The sequence below is a fragment of the Salvelinus alpinus genome, chromosome 5, assembly GCF_045679555.1.
Source record: "Salvelinus alpinus chromosome 5, SLU_Salpinus.1, whole genome shotgun sequence".
NCBI lineage: Eukaryota > Metazoa > Chordata > Actinopteri > Salmoniformes > Salmonidae > Salvelinus > Salvelinus alpinus.
In genome coordinates this window covers 25,561,293-25,576,764 of record NC_092090.1, presented here as the reverse complement: position 1 = coordinate 25,576,764, position 15,472 = coordinate 25,561,293, and the positions used below count along the sequence as shown (strand labels likewise).

The 15,472-nt window shown below is 43.8% G+C and overlaps 3 protein-coding genes across 4 annotated transcripts; 2 read left to right on the top strand and 1 right to left on the bottom strand.

Moving 5' to 3' along the window:
- Positions 1 to 340: 340 nt before the first annotated feature.
- LOC139575806 (E3 ubiquitin-protein ligase AMFR-like) lies at positions 341 to 9,865 on the bottom strand. Of its 2 annotated transcripts, none has more exons than XM_071401125.1 (14): positions 9,604 to 9,857; positions 8,768 to 9,155; positions 8,570 to 8,662; positions 8,119 to 8,283; positions 6,775 to 6,927; positions 6,019 to 6,059; positions 4,097 to 4,229; positions 3,546 to 3,679; positions 3,181 to 3,291; positions 2,799 to 3,001; positions 2,503 to 2,609; positions 2,140 to 2,274; positions 1,728 to 1,915; positions 341 to 1,197 (listed from the first exon to the last, which is right to left on the bottom strand). In XM_071401125.1, the coding sequence occupies exons 2-14, from the start codon at positions 9,053 to 9,055 to the stop codon at positions 1,047 to 1,049; spliced, it is 1,902 nt and encodes a 633-aa protein (XP_071257226.1). In that variant the 5' UTR covers positions 9,056 to 9,155; positions 9,604 to 9,857; the 3' UTR covers positions 341 to 1,046. The 2 variants fall into 2 exon arrangements, with proteins under 2 accessions (XP_071257226.1, XP_071257225.1); XM_071401124.1 differs by having other exon boundaries at positions 874 to 1,197; positions 9,731 to 9,865.
- A 1,795-nt stretch (positions 9,866 to 11,660) lies between these two features.
- LOC139575803 (leukotriene B4 receptor 1-like) lies at positions 11,661 to 13,225 on the top strand. The gene has a single exon (XM_071401122.1). The coding sequence runs from the start codon at positions 11,682 to 11,684 to the stop codon at positions 12,771 to 12,773; it is 1,092 nt and encodes a 363-aa protein (XP_071257223.1). The 5' UTR covers positions 11,661 to 11,681; the 3' UTR covers positions 12,774 to 13,225.
- Positions 13,226 to 13,443: 218 nt separating this feature from the next.
- LOC139575805 (leukotriene B4 receptor 1-like) lies at positions 13,444 to 14,817 on the top strand. The gene has a single exon (XM_071401123.1). It carries the CDS (start codon positions 13,580 to 13,582, stop codon positions 14,636 to 14,638), a length of 1,059 nt encoding a protein of 352 aa, XP_071257224.1. The 5' UTR covers positions 13,444 to 13,579; the 3' UTR covers positions 14,639 to 14,817.
- The last annotated feature ends 655 nt before the right edge of the window (positions 14,818 to 15,472 follow it).

Genomic DNA, 15,472 nt, shown 5'->3' with positions numbered 1-15,472 from the left:
AGAGGTATACAGACTGCAGATAGAAACCACTGGTTGACCTAGAGGTCAGGGATCCACTATTCTATAACTCTGTACTGGTGACAGTTTAACTGTCTGTCTGGATACAAAACTATTCCGTCTTCCTATTTAGATAGTGTTCTGTCTTGGGTGGATATGTGACATTTAACACATTAACAACCAGGTCTCCACAACGGCCAGAATTTAAACTCTTGTACTCTCTCTCTGCAGCATTATGTGGATAAAGTACATTCATATTTCGAAGAGGCTGTAATACTAAAGTGACATTCTCTTAAAAGATAAAAAGCTTCACAATGTTATAATCTATTAAACCTACTCTTAATTCACAGTTTTCACTCCATTTTTATAAAATAACATCAGTTTGTTATCAACCCAACAAATTATATCAATATCAATCTCAGCCCATTACAACACAAATATTTTTGTTGTTGAATAAAACCAATACAAACTATGTCCCACTCCATTACACTATGAGCTGTATGTAGCAACAGCACCTTAACAAACCCTAACTAACCTCAGCAGCATCCTCGGACTGTGACACCATGCTCTTTCCTTCTCCATCATGGCCAGTAAAGAGAATGACAGGTAAGTCTAGTGAAGCTGGGGGCTAGAGCTATGTGATGACAGGTGTGCGAGGTGGCGTTTTACGGTGCACTTCAGAAACTCAACAGACAGACACCCACCACTCCTTTAAAACGCTGGTTATCCATGTCCAATTAAGCCTCTGGTGCCTGGTGAAAGTTCAGGGGAGGCTGGTACCATTCCCAAGGACCAGTTCGAATATCTCACTAGAGCAGCCTAAAACAGCAGAGCCCCTGTGCCATGTGCAGCCAAAGCCCATGCTTCTTATAACACTTTGTAATGTAATGCTTTTATTTAGGTAATTCCATTGATCATATAACGTAGAGAGCTCTTTCGGTGGAGGTGTCTCTTAGGTGGGACATGAGGAGTTTGTGGACACTCCAAGGGCATTAGGTGTGGGTTCGAGGTGAGACTGTCCAGGTGGGAGTTTACAGTCCAGTATAGTCTCAGGGAGCAGGGTCTGGTTGGCTCTGCATGCGTCTCTCTGCAGCTGCTGCCATGGTCCTGCGTCTCAGCATGGTCATGTCTGAGACAGGGGCGTCTTCCTCCAGAGTGGGCAGGTCCTCCTCGTCCTCTGGGCTCTTTCTCAAGTATCTCCTGTGGGGAAATGAATTGAGGTCATTGTGGGTTGTGTTCAGCAGACACGAAACGGAAGGAAATGCTCAGAAACAGAGAGTGGCAGGGAGAAACTGTCTGAACCAGTCCAATAAGAAACTTTCAATTTACTAAACTTTTGCTATGGTGTGTCCTTATAAACATGACAGTGATCTCAGTCATTTAGTTACAATATATATATTCTGCTACTGTAGTTACTCAGTAAAAGAGCCAGTGACTGAACCCTGACCTAACAGACAAGAAACCACCACCAAGACAGCAACAGGTGTTTGCTCTTATCTAAGAAGACTCTTATTTTGAAAAGATTGTCAGCTGAGGCCTGTTCAGGATGCCTGGTCACGTTGCAAAACATTCAGACAGAAATTGATTGCGTAATAAGATATGATTGTCTGCCAAGTTGAATAGGGTAGGCTATATTTCTATCTGCAAAGCTGGTAAGGTTTCCCCTCACTGAATACACCCGTTTCGTTTGACAGACTGGTCTAGTATTGCCGGTGGTGACAGTACAGTACCTGCGTGCCTGTTGCAGCAGCTCATCCTTCCTCTGCAGCAGCATCTTCTGTCTCTCCTCTGCAGACTTGGAGAAGCGGCTCCCTCTGACCTCCAGGTTGTTCAGCTCGCTGGGAGCAGTCTCCACCCCCCCACTGGCTCCTGCCCCCTCTGGGCCTGGGTTCACCTGCACGGGGGAACGCTCAGCCGCCTGGAGGGGGAGAGGCAAGACATCTTTAATCAACACCAGTTAACACCACAGTATACACCTTTAAACACATTTGACTAGATCCTGAACTCATTCCCTCTCTTTTTCTACCTAATCCTCAGAAAGAGGCAGTACAATCACACACAAGGGGAAAGTGTAGGCCTTCTGGGGTCTATATGTGGACCACCATGGTCAAAATACCCAATGCACTGAACTGGAGGACCTACCAGAGCAGGGAAGGGCACCACGATGCGACCCTCCAGGATGTTGTCGGTGGTGACCTCCACAGAGCGGGTCAACTGCAGGTCCTGCAGCACCAAGTGGTAGGGAACCTGAGGAAACATCTCCTGGATCTGATGGGCCTGTGGGGAGTAGAACACTATGTTACCCAGCAGCCACCTCCATTCTAGTCAAGTCATATTGCTGCAATGAATACATTGAAAACAAAGCTGTTGATGAAGGGCAGGTGTAAAAACAATCTTCAAAGCTCAGATGATGCTTGCGAGACCTCTTGGAAGGATTAAACCTAGTCCAGGACTAAAAAACATGCTGATGTCCCGGGAGGGGATTAGAGTAAGGCTGTGACTCACCATGGTGTTGAGCTGAGAGTTGTTGGCCTGCTGAGCGATAGCCAGGATGTTAGTGGTGTGCATCACCTCTACTGAGAAACTAGGCAGCCAGCTGGCGATGCGGGAGCCTGGGAGGAGACATCACCACATTAATCACTACCTGAAATGTGCACTATAAGAAATGTCTCTAACAGTGTGATGTCTGTCTATGTGACTATCAACATGTTATATGCCAGAACTCATCATCAACCATACTCAATAGAATAGTCCATTCAGTGAGATCACCTGTGTTGTAAAACAAGTCTGTATGGCCTTACCATCAAAGTGGAAGAAGTGATTGTGTTGGTTGAGGTGTGGTCTGGCGTCTGCAGCGGGGCCCCCAGGGCCCAGGTTGTTCTCCAGTGGGAGGCCAGCCCCCTGCTGCTGGCCTCTGGCCGGGCCTCCATCACCACTGATGTTCAGGGACATCCTGCATGTTGGACACGACGTGTCCTGCTCCAGCCACGACCGCAGGCAGGAACTGAGGAATAGCAAACAGGAACGTTAATGTACACAGACACGCAGCAAACACAGGTACAGACACAACACTCTTAGTGTCAATCAAAACATCCCCCACATAATGCCACATTCAATCAAGTGTGAGGAAATAATGACTCCTGGGATTTTAGAGGTGCCAAGGTGGCTGGGTCAGTCTCTTACTTGTGGAAGAGGTGTCCGCAGGGCAGTTTACGTGCTGTCTGCATGGTGTCCCAGCAGATGGCACAGTCATCATTGTTGGCTACCAGTTCCTCGGCTGTGGCCACTGCAAACCTGAGAGGTACAGAGCATAACAAATCTAGATCAACAACTGCACTAGTCTCATGAATAGCTAAATAGCTAACAGCTAGATAGCCCGTCATAAGAAAGCAGAGAGACTAGATTCACACAACACACACTGCTACAGCTTCATACACTGAGTCTCAGCTAAGAGTGAAAGAACACCACCCATCACCTAATAAGTAACAGTAGGGATGTATTAAATACAAGACAGTGAGAGCCATCAGTAGGCTGGTCAGTAGACAGACCTGGCCTCCATGTTGTTGATGACACGGAGGTAGTTCTTGTGGCGTCGGATGCGGCGCTGCACCTCATGGAACAGATACCTCAGCTGCATGAAGATCACCAGACTGGCCATGGACAGCCAGATATTACCAAAGAGCTGAGGGGAGACAGGGCAGTCAAACATTAAACACAGCTCTTAGATATTACAAAAGAGCTGAGGGGAGACAGGGGAGTCAAACACAGCTCTAAGATATTACTAAAGAGCTGAGGGGAGACGGGAGTCAAATGTTAAAACCCAGCTCTAAGCTCAAACTCAACTCTCATCTAACTGAATACTGTGGTTCTCTCTCAATTCAGCTTTCCTCGATTACTCTCATCATCTGAGAGGAGACACCATGGACCTTCTTCTCCAATTCAGTTGAGGAGGCGAAGAAAGACAAATTGAGATAGAGCCCTTATTTTAAATTGAGGCTAGTTCAGTCAGCCATCTTGTGGGCCTCTCGGTGGTGCTATTACCCAGTCGGTTAGTTCCCTTACTAATACCAGCCCGTAGTGACCCGGCTCTGTCACTCACCAGCATGTGGATGTGGTGCATAAGGTCCAGGGATAGCATAGACAGCTCCATGATGAAGTCAGTGTAGTAGACGTAGGAGCCCTTACTCTCCCAGGTGCCTGGGTGGTTCAGATCCCACAGGTGAATGGTGTACCTGCAGAGAAACAGACTTAGTCAGAACCCTGCCCTGGTCACAATAATGCCTTTTTATTTGAACATTTTAGCACTTGTGCTTTTGAATTGTACACACCACAAATCAATAAAATGTATTTATAAAGCCCTTTTTACATAAGTAGCTGTCACTAAGTGCTTATACAGAAACCCAGCCTAAAACCCCAAAGAGCAAGCAATGCAGATATAGAAGCACAGTGGCTAGGAAAAACTCCCTAGAAAGGTAGGAACCTAGGAAGAAACCTACAGGTGGCAAGAAAAAGTATGTGAACACTTTGGAAATACCTGGATTTCCGCATAAATTGGTCATAGAATTTGATCTGATCTTCATCTAGGTCACAACAATAGACAAACACAGTCTGCTTAAACTAATTGCACACAAACAATTACACGTTTTCATGTCTTTATTGAACACACCGTGTAAACATTCACAGTACAGGGTTGAAAAAGTATGTGAACCCTTGGATTTAATAACTGCTTGACCCTCCTTTGGCAGCAATAACCTCAACCAAATGTTTTCTGTAGTTGCGGATCAGACCTGCACAACTGTCAGGAGGAATTCTGGACCATTTCTCTTTACAAAACTGTTTACAAAACTGTTCAGCAATATTGTTGGGATGTCTGGTGTGAACTGCTCTCTTGAGGTCATGCCACAGCATCTCAATCGGATTGAGGTCAGGACTCTGACTGGGCCACTCCAGAAGGCGTATTTTCTTCTGTTGAAGCCATTCCGTTGTTGATTTACTTCTGTGTTTTGGGTCGTTGTCCTGTTGCATCACCCAACTTCTGTTGAGCTTCAATTGGCAGACAGATAGCCTAACATTCTCCTACAAAATGTCTTGATAAACTTGGGAATTAATTTTTCCGTCAATGATAGCAAGCTGTCCAGGCCCTGAGGCAGCAAAGCAGCCCCAAACAATGATGCTCCCTCCAACATACTTTACAGTTTGAATGAGGTTGATATTGGTGTGCTGTGACTTTTTTTTCTGCACAGTGTTCCTTCCAAACAACTCAACTGTAGTTTAATCTGTCCACAGAATATTCTGCCAGTAGCGCTGTGGAACATCCAGGTGCACTTTTGCAGATGTGCAGCAATGTTTTTTTTGGACAGCAGCGGCTTCTTCCGTGGTGTCCTCCCATGAACACCATTCTTGTAAATTGTCTTACATATCGTAGACTCGTCAACAGAGATGTTAGCATGATCCAGAGATTTATTTCAGTCTTTAGCTGACACGCTAGGATTCTTCTTTACCTCACTGAGCATTCTGCGCTGTGCTTTTGCAGTCATCTTTGCAGGACGGCCACTCCTAGGGAGAGTAGCAACAGTGCTGAACTTTCTCCATTTATAGACAATTTGTCTTACCGTGCTGATGAACATCAAATTGATTGAGCAGCGTTGAGAATTCAAAAAGTACAAAAGCCAAAGGTCCAACATTCTAGAACACTGTGCGTACATGTTTTGGACTCTGATAGGCGGTTAATGCTATGGGTGTCCAGACAACACAAAGCAAAGCAACAACTCATACACTTGGCTACTGTTTACAGGGTTTTTGTATAATGTTTTAGCATAACTAATTAATGAACCACTCCAATAAATACAGCTGCCTGCAAGTCATCATGATCACCCTCTGTAGCACGAAGCAGTCTTTCAACGGGTGCTCATGGTAACACATCTAATAGTATGCTAATATTAGAACTGGTTCATTCTAGATCCGCTATGTCATCTGTGTTGCAGTGCAAGAGGGTCTGCATTCTGCAAGGAAGGGTCTTACCTCATGATGACATGTCCAGTCCGCACAGTGACCAGCAGACACTGAAAGACAGAGAAAGACATGAATTATACATAAGTATTTTATACATCCTTTTTTTTGTGGGAAACAAATGTAACTGATGACAATGATGTAATACTAATTTGTGACTGAGTAAACCTCCTTGTTACTGTAACTTACAATAAAACAACAGCTGGAACAAACTCCTGCAGGATGGTAGTCCCAACTGCCCAGGAGGTTCAGCCAGCCCTGCTCTAGTCTACACCAATGGGTGTGCCTATAGAAATACTCTCCGCCCAATAGAGAGCAATAGTAAGGCGGTCTTTTTGTAGGCACCAACTCTACCATGGTTCGTTGGACAAAGTCTATGGGGAAATTAACAAAGTTTTCGTAGGGTTTTTAGATAAACGCCGAAAATAAGGTCTTTGGTAAACACAGGCTTAGGAGATCTGAAAAGTTTTGTTCTATAAGAATCTTCATCAGCTAACGCCACTTTTTGTGAATTTTGAAACATTTATGAAATCAGAAAAAGCACATAAAGGCTTCATAATTCATAAAGGTCATGTTAACTGACTGATATTCTCTCATAGAACAAAATGTATAACATATCCTAAGTCTGTGTTAACCTCAGACCTTATTTTCAGTGTCTATTCCAAAACCCTATTCTTTCCCCATAGGAATTGCTGAATGAACCAGAGGCAACTCATTTCCGTTTATCAGGACTACAAGCTGGTGAGCTCTTTAGGGTCAGGTCCTCACCTCGGCAGCCATGAAGGAGAGGGTGTGCATGCCATGTGCAGCACCCAGCAGACCACAGACCACAGCAAGACCACAGCAGCCCAGCAGCAGGGACACCAGTAGGGTAAGGACACGCACATGGCTGTTCATAGAAGTAGTGGGGGAGAAGGACAGCTGCAAGGGGGAACAGGTACACATTAACCTACTGTATACATTCATTCAGAAAGAGAGATTACTAAACACACACACACACAGATGTAGACGGACATGCACACCTACATATAACTTGTACTTTCATACAAAGAGCGACCGACACACAGAATAACAATTTAGGGGTGGTTGCAGACTTCATGGCTACTCTTTCAATAGACTTTCCCGTTGAGCATGTTTTTGGTCAAGAGGTAAGCTTTATCTGGGCAGTGTCACTGCAGCCCCATACTGTACTACTAACACATGCTCAAATAACATGTCTAGTGACACACAACAATATTGACACAGGTACAGTGACACACATACAGGCTTGTTATGCAGCCTTTCATCCAACTTTTACTGCAGACAGCAGCAACAAAGTACAGCATTCCAACAGCTACAATGTCAGTTGATATGATAAGGATCAAACCTAACACCCATTGATTGCAGACAGAGAGATGTCATTCTTCACAATATGGTGTGATGTTCTGTTTTCCTATAGCTACAGCACACTACCTAAATGTTCATCTTAGTTTTTTTGTACTCCCCCACTCTGTAGTTTGAGTCTATGAAGTGACTGAAACATTAGCTAAACCTAAGACCCTGGCCTACATACATACAGCAAGAACTAGGCTTATTAATAGGTCTGGCCTGGACCTGAAAGAGACCCGGTCTATGGCATTCACTGTGACTGAATGTATACCCAACAGCGTCATATCACTGGCATCTAACATAGGTATATATGTTTACAGTGTAAACAAGTCAACAAGGTCACTCTCCCTACAGTACAGTGAGTGGGCCAATCTACATTTTGTAATTTCCTTATTTCAGTTTTTTATTCAGTACTCTAATAAGTTGTCATGCACACTGTGTAATTATAAAAAAATAAAAAAAATAAAAAATTGATAATAGCACTTGTTACCCAATATAACTAGTTTTATAACATAATCTTTTTTTGAATTGAACCTTTATATCATGCCGTTACTCATAATTGTTTAAAACTACTTATGACAAATGTTGTTATATAGCTGTTATAAAGGTTTATGAATGCATTCATAAAGACACCAACAGTAAAGTGTTAAGCTATCTTAAGATGAATGCACCAATGTAAGTCGCTCTGAATAAGAGCGTCTGCTAAATTACTAAAATGTACTGTTAGAGGTTGATGAGACGTACGTATTCAAAGCGGTCCTTGCACAGCTGGACCATGAGGTGGAGGAAGACCAGGGCAGAGAACCACAGACACCACATGACCACCTCCTCCACCATCTGAACGTTCAGTACCCCGAAGATAAAGATGAACTTATAGAAGATGAAGTTCCAGAACTTGTCCTTAAGGTGCTGAGGAGAGAGAGGAGGGGAGTGGAGTAGAGAGGAGATGGGAAGAGAGAGGGGTGGAGAGAGGAGAGGTCAAGACATTAGAACATGGATGGAGTGGTCAGACTACACTAATAGACTCAAACCACCAGTTTGGATTTCAATGATAAGATCTTGTTTTGCAGACTATTTGTGGAGGACATTTGTACTATAGTTTACATAAACACAGTTAGATGCCTAACCTTCAATAACGTGACATTATTATCCCAAATATCAGTTATTGGGTTACCACCACAACTCCAAGCCTCACCTGCTTCTCACTGACTCGGAGGGGCCCAAAAACCATGCACTGGATCATCTTAGCAATTAACATCAGAGAACAGCAAGCTGTATTCACCAACACCTGAGTAGAGAAGAGCAGACAACTTAGCAACCATGTAACAACTAAGTAACGTAACAACAATATTGGCTGCTTGGCTGAGCTGAGCCTATCTTGAATAAGACTTACCCATACAAAGAGACTGTCAGTGACCAGGTACCACATAACAGTGGTCGCCAATTCTGTATCTGCACTCACAACATCATCGCTAGTCACATGTTCTAGGCCTAGGCCGCCTCTATTATCCCCTTTTAAGGGTGGTGGTGGTGGAGGCTCGTCCATGTCTGGAACCCCAAACCCCTGTTCAGTCACAGTAGTGTAGGCGCTGAAGATGCTTCCAGCCAGCAGAACCACACTCAGCGCTGTGTAGGTCTGCAGACTGGGCCAGGGAAACCTCTCCAGGAATAGCAGAGGCATTGGAATGTTAATATTGGAGGTCTCTCACACACAAGACTTGTGAAGTTAGGCCTAATCGGCTTGACACTGATTTCCACCACACCTTAGCTCTGTCAACAACCTGCAGGGAAGGAAAACAAATCAATAAGGCAACTGTAGGTAATGGTAATGCATGGAACTAGCTAGCTAGTGTAACGGTAGTAAGCCTGAGCAACAAGCCCTCTCTGTCTAGTACTAATTTCTAGTGTTGTTTCACTGGCCAGAGACAGTTGTAGAGGGTTAGCTGAGCAGCTAAACTTGCTAGTTAAGTTCATATTGTTATTAGCTAGCTAACTAACTAGCTACCGCTATCAAAACAACGCCCATTTTGGTCCAGCTAGCTAGTGAGTGCTAGACTAATGTTAGCATGGAAGCTAGCTAGCTGTTAGCTACACGTTTAGACAGCTAGCTAGCTACCCAATGTTGTATAGTTCAAATAAAACAAACTCCTATAGAGGACCTGATATTGCTTATAAATTAGCACTTCAGCTTGCTGGCTGTCTAGTTAAAAGTCCAAACTCTCTAGTTACCTGTCCCAGAGTCTATCTGATGTTTCCGTACTCGACAGAGTACATTAGCAACTAGCTAGCTAGTGATTATGAAATACACCGAACCAGTCTGGTTAAAATTTGAGCAAAGACATTTCACTCAACTTACAAATTAATCAATTTGACATTAACTAGCTAACTTCATGTCCAACATCCAATTTCCTCTTGTTGAGGTTGACAGTAGACTTCGTTAAAATTCCCCGATCCGTGGTTATTGCTGCGTTCAGACACAAGTCGGAACTAGGAAACTCGGAAATGTCCATTTTGCCAAGTCGTCGACCGCGGCACGTGTATAACTTCAACCAGTTAGCAAGTCGGACATTTCCGAGTTTCCTAGTTCCGTCTAGTGTGGAACGCGGCATATGTTGACGACATCTTGTTTATTTCTCACTGACTGGAGATATACAATCTATGCTGGAGACCCAGGACATGAAATTCTGAGTGTCATCACAACAACTTTCAAAATAAAAGTCTATCAAGTGCAATGTTGTCCAGTAAAATCAGGGTTGGGGTGTAACTGACTACACGTAATCAACTACATGTCTAATTAGGAAAAACAATTACCTGTAATCACTTACTTTACCAGCTAAAACTATTGCAATCAGATTACAGATGCTTTTGAAAAACTAGATGATTACTTCTTGGATTACTTTTTTATTCAGAAAGGATGTTTGCATCTCTGTTTTCAATTCAACATAAAAAAAACGTTTTGTTCAAGTCAGAGACTAGTATGACGACACACCAAATGAGTTTGATGGATCCTTTTTATCTTTTTTCTAATGACTCTTAAGGAAAAAGTAATCCAAAAGTAATGTAACTAGGATTACAGTTTTGGACAGGCAACTGGTAACTGTGAAAGTAATCAGATTATGTTACTGAATTTATGTTATCCTAGTTACATTACTGATGACAAGTTTGTAATAGATTACATTTAGAACGTAACCTACCGATCCAAAAAATCTAATACATTTTTTTAATTAATTCATGACAAACTCTGTTTACAGCAGGTATAAAAGGTGCAGTCAAATGCTTATGCACTAGCTTCCTCAACAATGCAGTAGAGTCATCAACAATAACAATGAAAAGAGTCAACCCTATGTCAAATAAAATGCAATTTTTCACATGCGCCACATACAACAGGTGTAGACTTTGCCGTGAAATGCTCACTTGCAACAATGCAGAGTTAAAAAGTAAGAAAAAACAATTGCTAAAGAAAAAGAGAAAAATAGTAACACAATAAATTAACAATAACAAGGCTACAGTATATACAAGGAGTACCAGTACCGAGTCAATATGTAGGGGTACAAGGTTGTTGAGGTAATATGTACATGTAGGTAGGGGTAAAAATGACTAGGCCATCAGGATAGATAATAAACAGAGTAGCAACAGTGCATGTGAAGAGAGTGAAAAAGTGTGAAAGTGTGTCTATGTGTGAGTGTGTGGTGTCAATATGCATGTGTGTGTTTTGTGTGTGTGAGCGTATGTAGTGTGTGTGTGTGTGTGTGTGTGTGTGTGTGTGTGTGTGTGTGTGTGTGTGTGTGTGTGTGTGTGTGTGTGTGTGTGTCAACATGCATGTGTGTGTGTGTGTGTGTGTGTGTGTGTGTGTGTGTGTGTGTGTGTGTGTGTGTGTGTGTGTGTGTGTGTGTGTGTGTGTGTGTGTGTGTGTGTGTGTGTGTGTGTGTGTTGGAGTGTCAGTGTAGTATGTGTGGGTAGAGTCTACCGAGTGTGCGTAGAGCCAATCCAAGAGAGTCAGTGCAAAAAAGGGGGGGTCAATGTAAAATGCGCCCAACACAATGCATTCACGCACGAAAAATTATTATTGTATAAACTGTAATGAATACAATAAAAAATACATAAAATATTTAACAACCTGTTTATTTTTCTTTGTCACATCTAGCTAACCACATTACTTTCCTGTCACACTCAGACAGAAACCCTTGTTTGTTTTATTACAGAAGTAAAGTGACCGTTACTGCTTTTGAGGCCAAGGGTGATATAAGGAAGTACTCCCCAGACAAAATCATTATTTCTTAGGAAACAGCAGTTGACTGCAGTGCAAAATGAAAAGCTCGGGCTCCTCCATCTCAGACGATGATGATGCATTGTCTTTAGAAATGTCAATCGTAGGGCGATCAGTAGTCTGTGTGATCCTGGGCCTGTCGTTCCTGGTGGGGGTCCCAGGAAACCTGCTAGTGATCTGGACCATCCTGAGGCACGTCCAGCAGCGCTCCCACACCGTGGTGCTCATCCTCCAGCTGGCTGCTGCAGACCTGCTGGTGCTCATCACCCTGCCCCTGTGGATCTACTCCCTGGCCCGCTCCTGGGTGTTTGGGGATGCATCCTGTAAGGCCATGGTGTACGTCATCAACACCTGCATGTACAGCAGCGTCTTCCTCATCACCCTCATGAGCGTTGAGCGCTTCCTTGTCATCCGGTACCCGTTCAAGATGTTGCGTTGGAAGACCAAGGCCATTATGGACAAGGCTTTAGTGGCTATCTGGGCTCTGGCTTTCCTTTTAGGGATCCCATCCATTTTTACCCGCTCCATCGATGAGATCGATGGGACTGAGCAGTGTCTTTTCAGGGAGTACAGCTCAGGGGCCCACGAGGTGGTGTTCTTATGCCTGGAGACCTTGGTGGGCTTCGTGGTCCCCTTCTCCACCCTGGCTGTCTGTTCCTGTCTAGTAGCAACACACCTGAGGACAATGCATTTCGGCAGCAGCAAACGGAAGTCGACAGTTCTGATCAGTAGTGTGGTGGTAGCCTTCGTTCTCTGCTGGCTTCCTCACCATGTCCTCAACACTGTAGACCTAGTCAGCATCCTGACAGAGGATCCAGATGATGCTGTGCCTGTTTCTGTGGCCCAGACTGCAATAGTGTTTATCTCTGGAGCGCTGGCCTTCATTAGTAGCTCTGTGAACCCTGTGTTCTATTCCTTCGCTGCAAGGAACTTCCAGGGCAGTCTCCAGGAGTCCCGCATGGTCAGGCTGTTCCAGGAACTCTCCTCACACACCTCCTCCAAGCTAAGGGGATCTGGCAACACAATAGGATCGGAAAACACAATAGGATCTGGCAACACAATAGGATCGGAAAACACAATGTCCTCAGTAAGGCCAGACTGCAACAATACCACAGACATAACTACCGTGTAGGACTACAGAGATGGTCGCGCTGGATAAGAGCATTCTGGATAAGTCGTTCTGGATAAGAGCGCCTGCTAAATGACTAAAATGTCAAATGAAAACTGTGACCTGATCATTGATTCAGATGTCAGCATTGATGAGAAATAAATATGTCTAGAATCTAGAAGTTTGATTATAAGTTGTATTTTTATGATCATGGTACAAAATGTAGATATTGTTGTGGCGCTTGTGATATACGGTGAGAAAAGTTTACACAAGTAATTCAATTGTGACTATTTAACACAATAAAGCTATTGCATTTGCTCATAAAGTGGTATAATTTAAATAACATGTATTCATGGTCATGTTACAATTCCTTGAATATTATTTGATTTATTTGATTTAACCTTTATTTTGTATTGAAATTCATGTTACATAAAATAACACACTGCCTTACTCTATTTGATCACAATAAAATAAAATCATCTGATCTCAAGTTCATATCACTTCAATAAAAGTAATTTGTGGTCAATACAATTGTTTGAACTCTTAAAATATCTCAGAAGATATATTTTTCCAGACAGTGCCACAATAAGGACCCACTGGATGACTCAGTGCTATGTCTCTCACAGAATGATGGCTCTGTGAAAAACCAACCTCTTTCCTGTTCTCCTCAGCAAAGTTAAAGGGAAGTGAAAGCTTGCTGGTGCAGCACTTTTTTTCTGTCTGAGTATGTACACCAGATAGAAGGCACGTAAGGCGAGGTGAGGCAAGGCGATCGGCAGCATCAACCAGAACCGTTCGATCATCAGCTGTCTTCAGCTTCAGAGTCCACCATGGCTCCTGATGAGTTTGCTGGCGGGACAGTGGTGGCCTGTGTGATCCTGGGCCTGTCGTTCCTGGTGGGGGTCCCGGGGAACCTGCTGGTGATCTGGACCATCCTGAGGCACGTCCAGCAGCGCTCCCACACCGTGGTGCTCATCCTCCAGCTGGCTGCTGCAGACCTGCTGGTGCTCATCACCCTGCCCCTGTGGATCTACTCCCTGGCCCGCTCCTGGGTGTTCGGGGAGGCATTCTGTAAGGCCATGGTGTACGTCATCAACACCTGCATGTACAGCAGCGTCTTCCTCATCACCCTCATGAGCGTCGAGCGCTTTGTCGCTGTGCGACACCCCTTTGCCTCAGCCGGCTGGAAGAGGAAGAAGGCCTTGAATAAAGTTCTTATTGTTCTGTGGGCTGCTGCGTTCCTATTCAGCACCCCGGTCTTTCCCACCCAGGTGGTGGAGGGGGACCCTGGGGAGGAGCATTGCCTGTACAGGGACTACACCTCAGACAGCCAGGAGGCAGTGTGTGTTCTACTGGAGACGCTGGTGGGCTTTGCTGTCCCCTTTTGCATTCTTGTCGTCTGCTACAGCTGTCTCTACAGCCGCATCGCACAGATGACCTTTAAGTCCAAGCGTAAGTCCATGGGGTTGATTGCAAGCATGGTAGTGGTGTTCGCATTATGCTGGACCCCTCACCACGTCGGCAACGTGCTCTCCCTCGTCATCCTCACCATCAAGGGGTCCCACCGCGAGGCCGCAGCACGTATAGAGAGCGTCAGAACCACCATGACTTTCATCGCTGGAGCGCTCGTGTTCATCAGTAGTTCGGTCAACCCTTTGCTCTATGTGTTTGTGGCGCGTATGTTCCGGAGTTCCCTGAGGGAGACAGGCATTCAGAAATTGTTCCGGCACATCTCAAGCACAGCTCCCGGAGAGGGGACTAAAGAACTGTCCTTTGTGACCAAGAGACCAAGCATCTCTCAGAAACAGAGCCACAGCTCACAGTGTGTCACAGAGCCTAAGGAACAAATGGATGTACTTCTAAATATATGTGAAAATGTTTCTTCCTGAGATTGAAAACGATGTTTTTCATATGTTTTTGATAAAGATTTTTGTGTGTAAATTACAAAGTTTGATTTGTCACATTGTTTCTATATGTTAATTAACTTAAAATGTAGAAAAGCAATTGTTAGTAATGTTTATGTCAAACATAATGCATATAAAAACATTAAAATAGGTTCTGTATATAATTTTACCTGTAGTGAATTTGAATTAACATTTGAAATACTTTTTAACATATACACATTTTTCTATGTAGGCCCCAATGTGTTAGACACATTTTTCAGTTGTGGTATAATGCTAATTTCATGCTCAAATGTTTTTATATTCCATGTGCCACAGAAAAAAGAGCTTCATAGAAAAAAGAACATAGTGTCACTTTATATGTTTGTCTGAAGCTATATGATATGAGTATAATGACTGAGTGTACTGTATGTATTCAGCTGCTTATCTTGAGGCCTTGCCTCACTACATTTATTTTAGACCCTCCTGATCTGGATAGAATATATTTCACCCACAGCTTTAGCCTTCATGATAATGGCAACCACAGATATCAGCCTCTTCCTGTCATACTGAGCTTTCCAACTGTTTTCATACTGATCATTTCATTGTTATAGTTGAAGTCAATGAACATGTGTATGTACCCCATGCCATACTTATTTATATGTTTTATTTAACCTTTATTTAACTAGGTAAGTCAGTTAAGAACAAATTCTTATTTACATGACGCTGGGCCAATTGTGCGCCGCCCTATGGGACTCCCAATTACGGCCGGATGTGATACAGCCTGGATTCGAACCAGGGACTGTAGTGACACCTCTTGCACTGAGATGCAGTGCCTTAGAC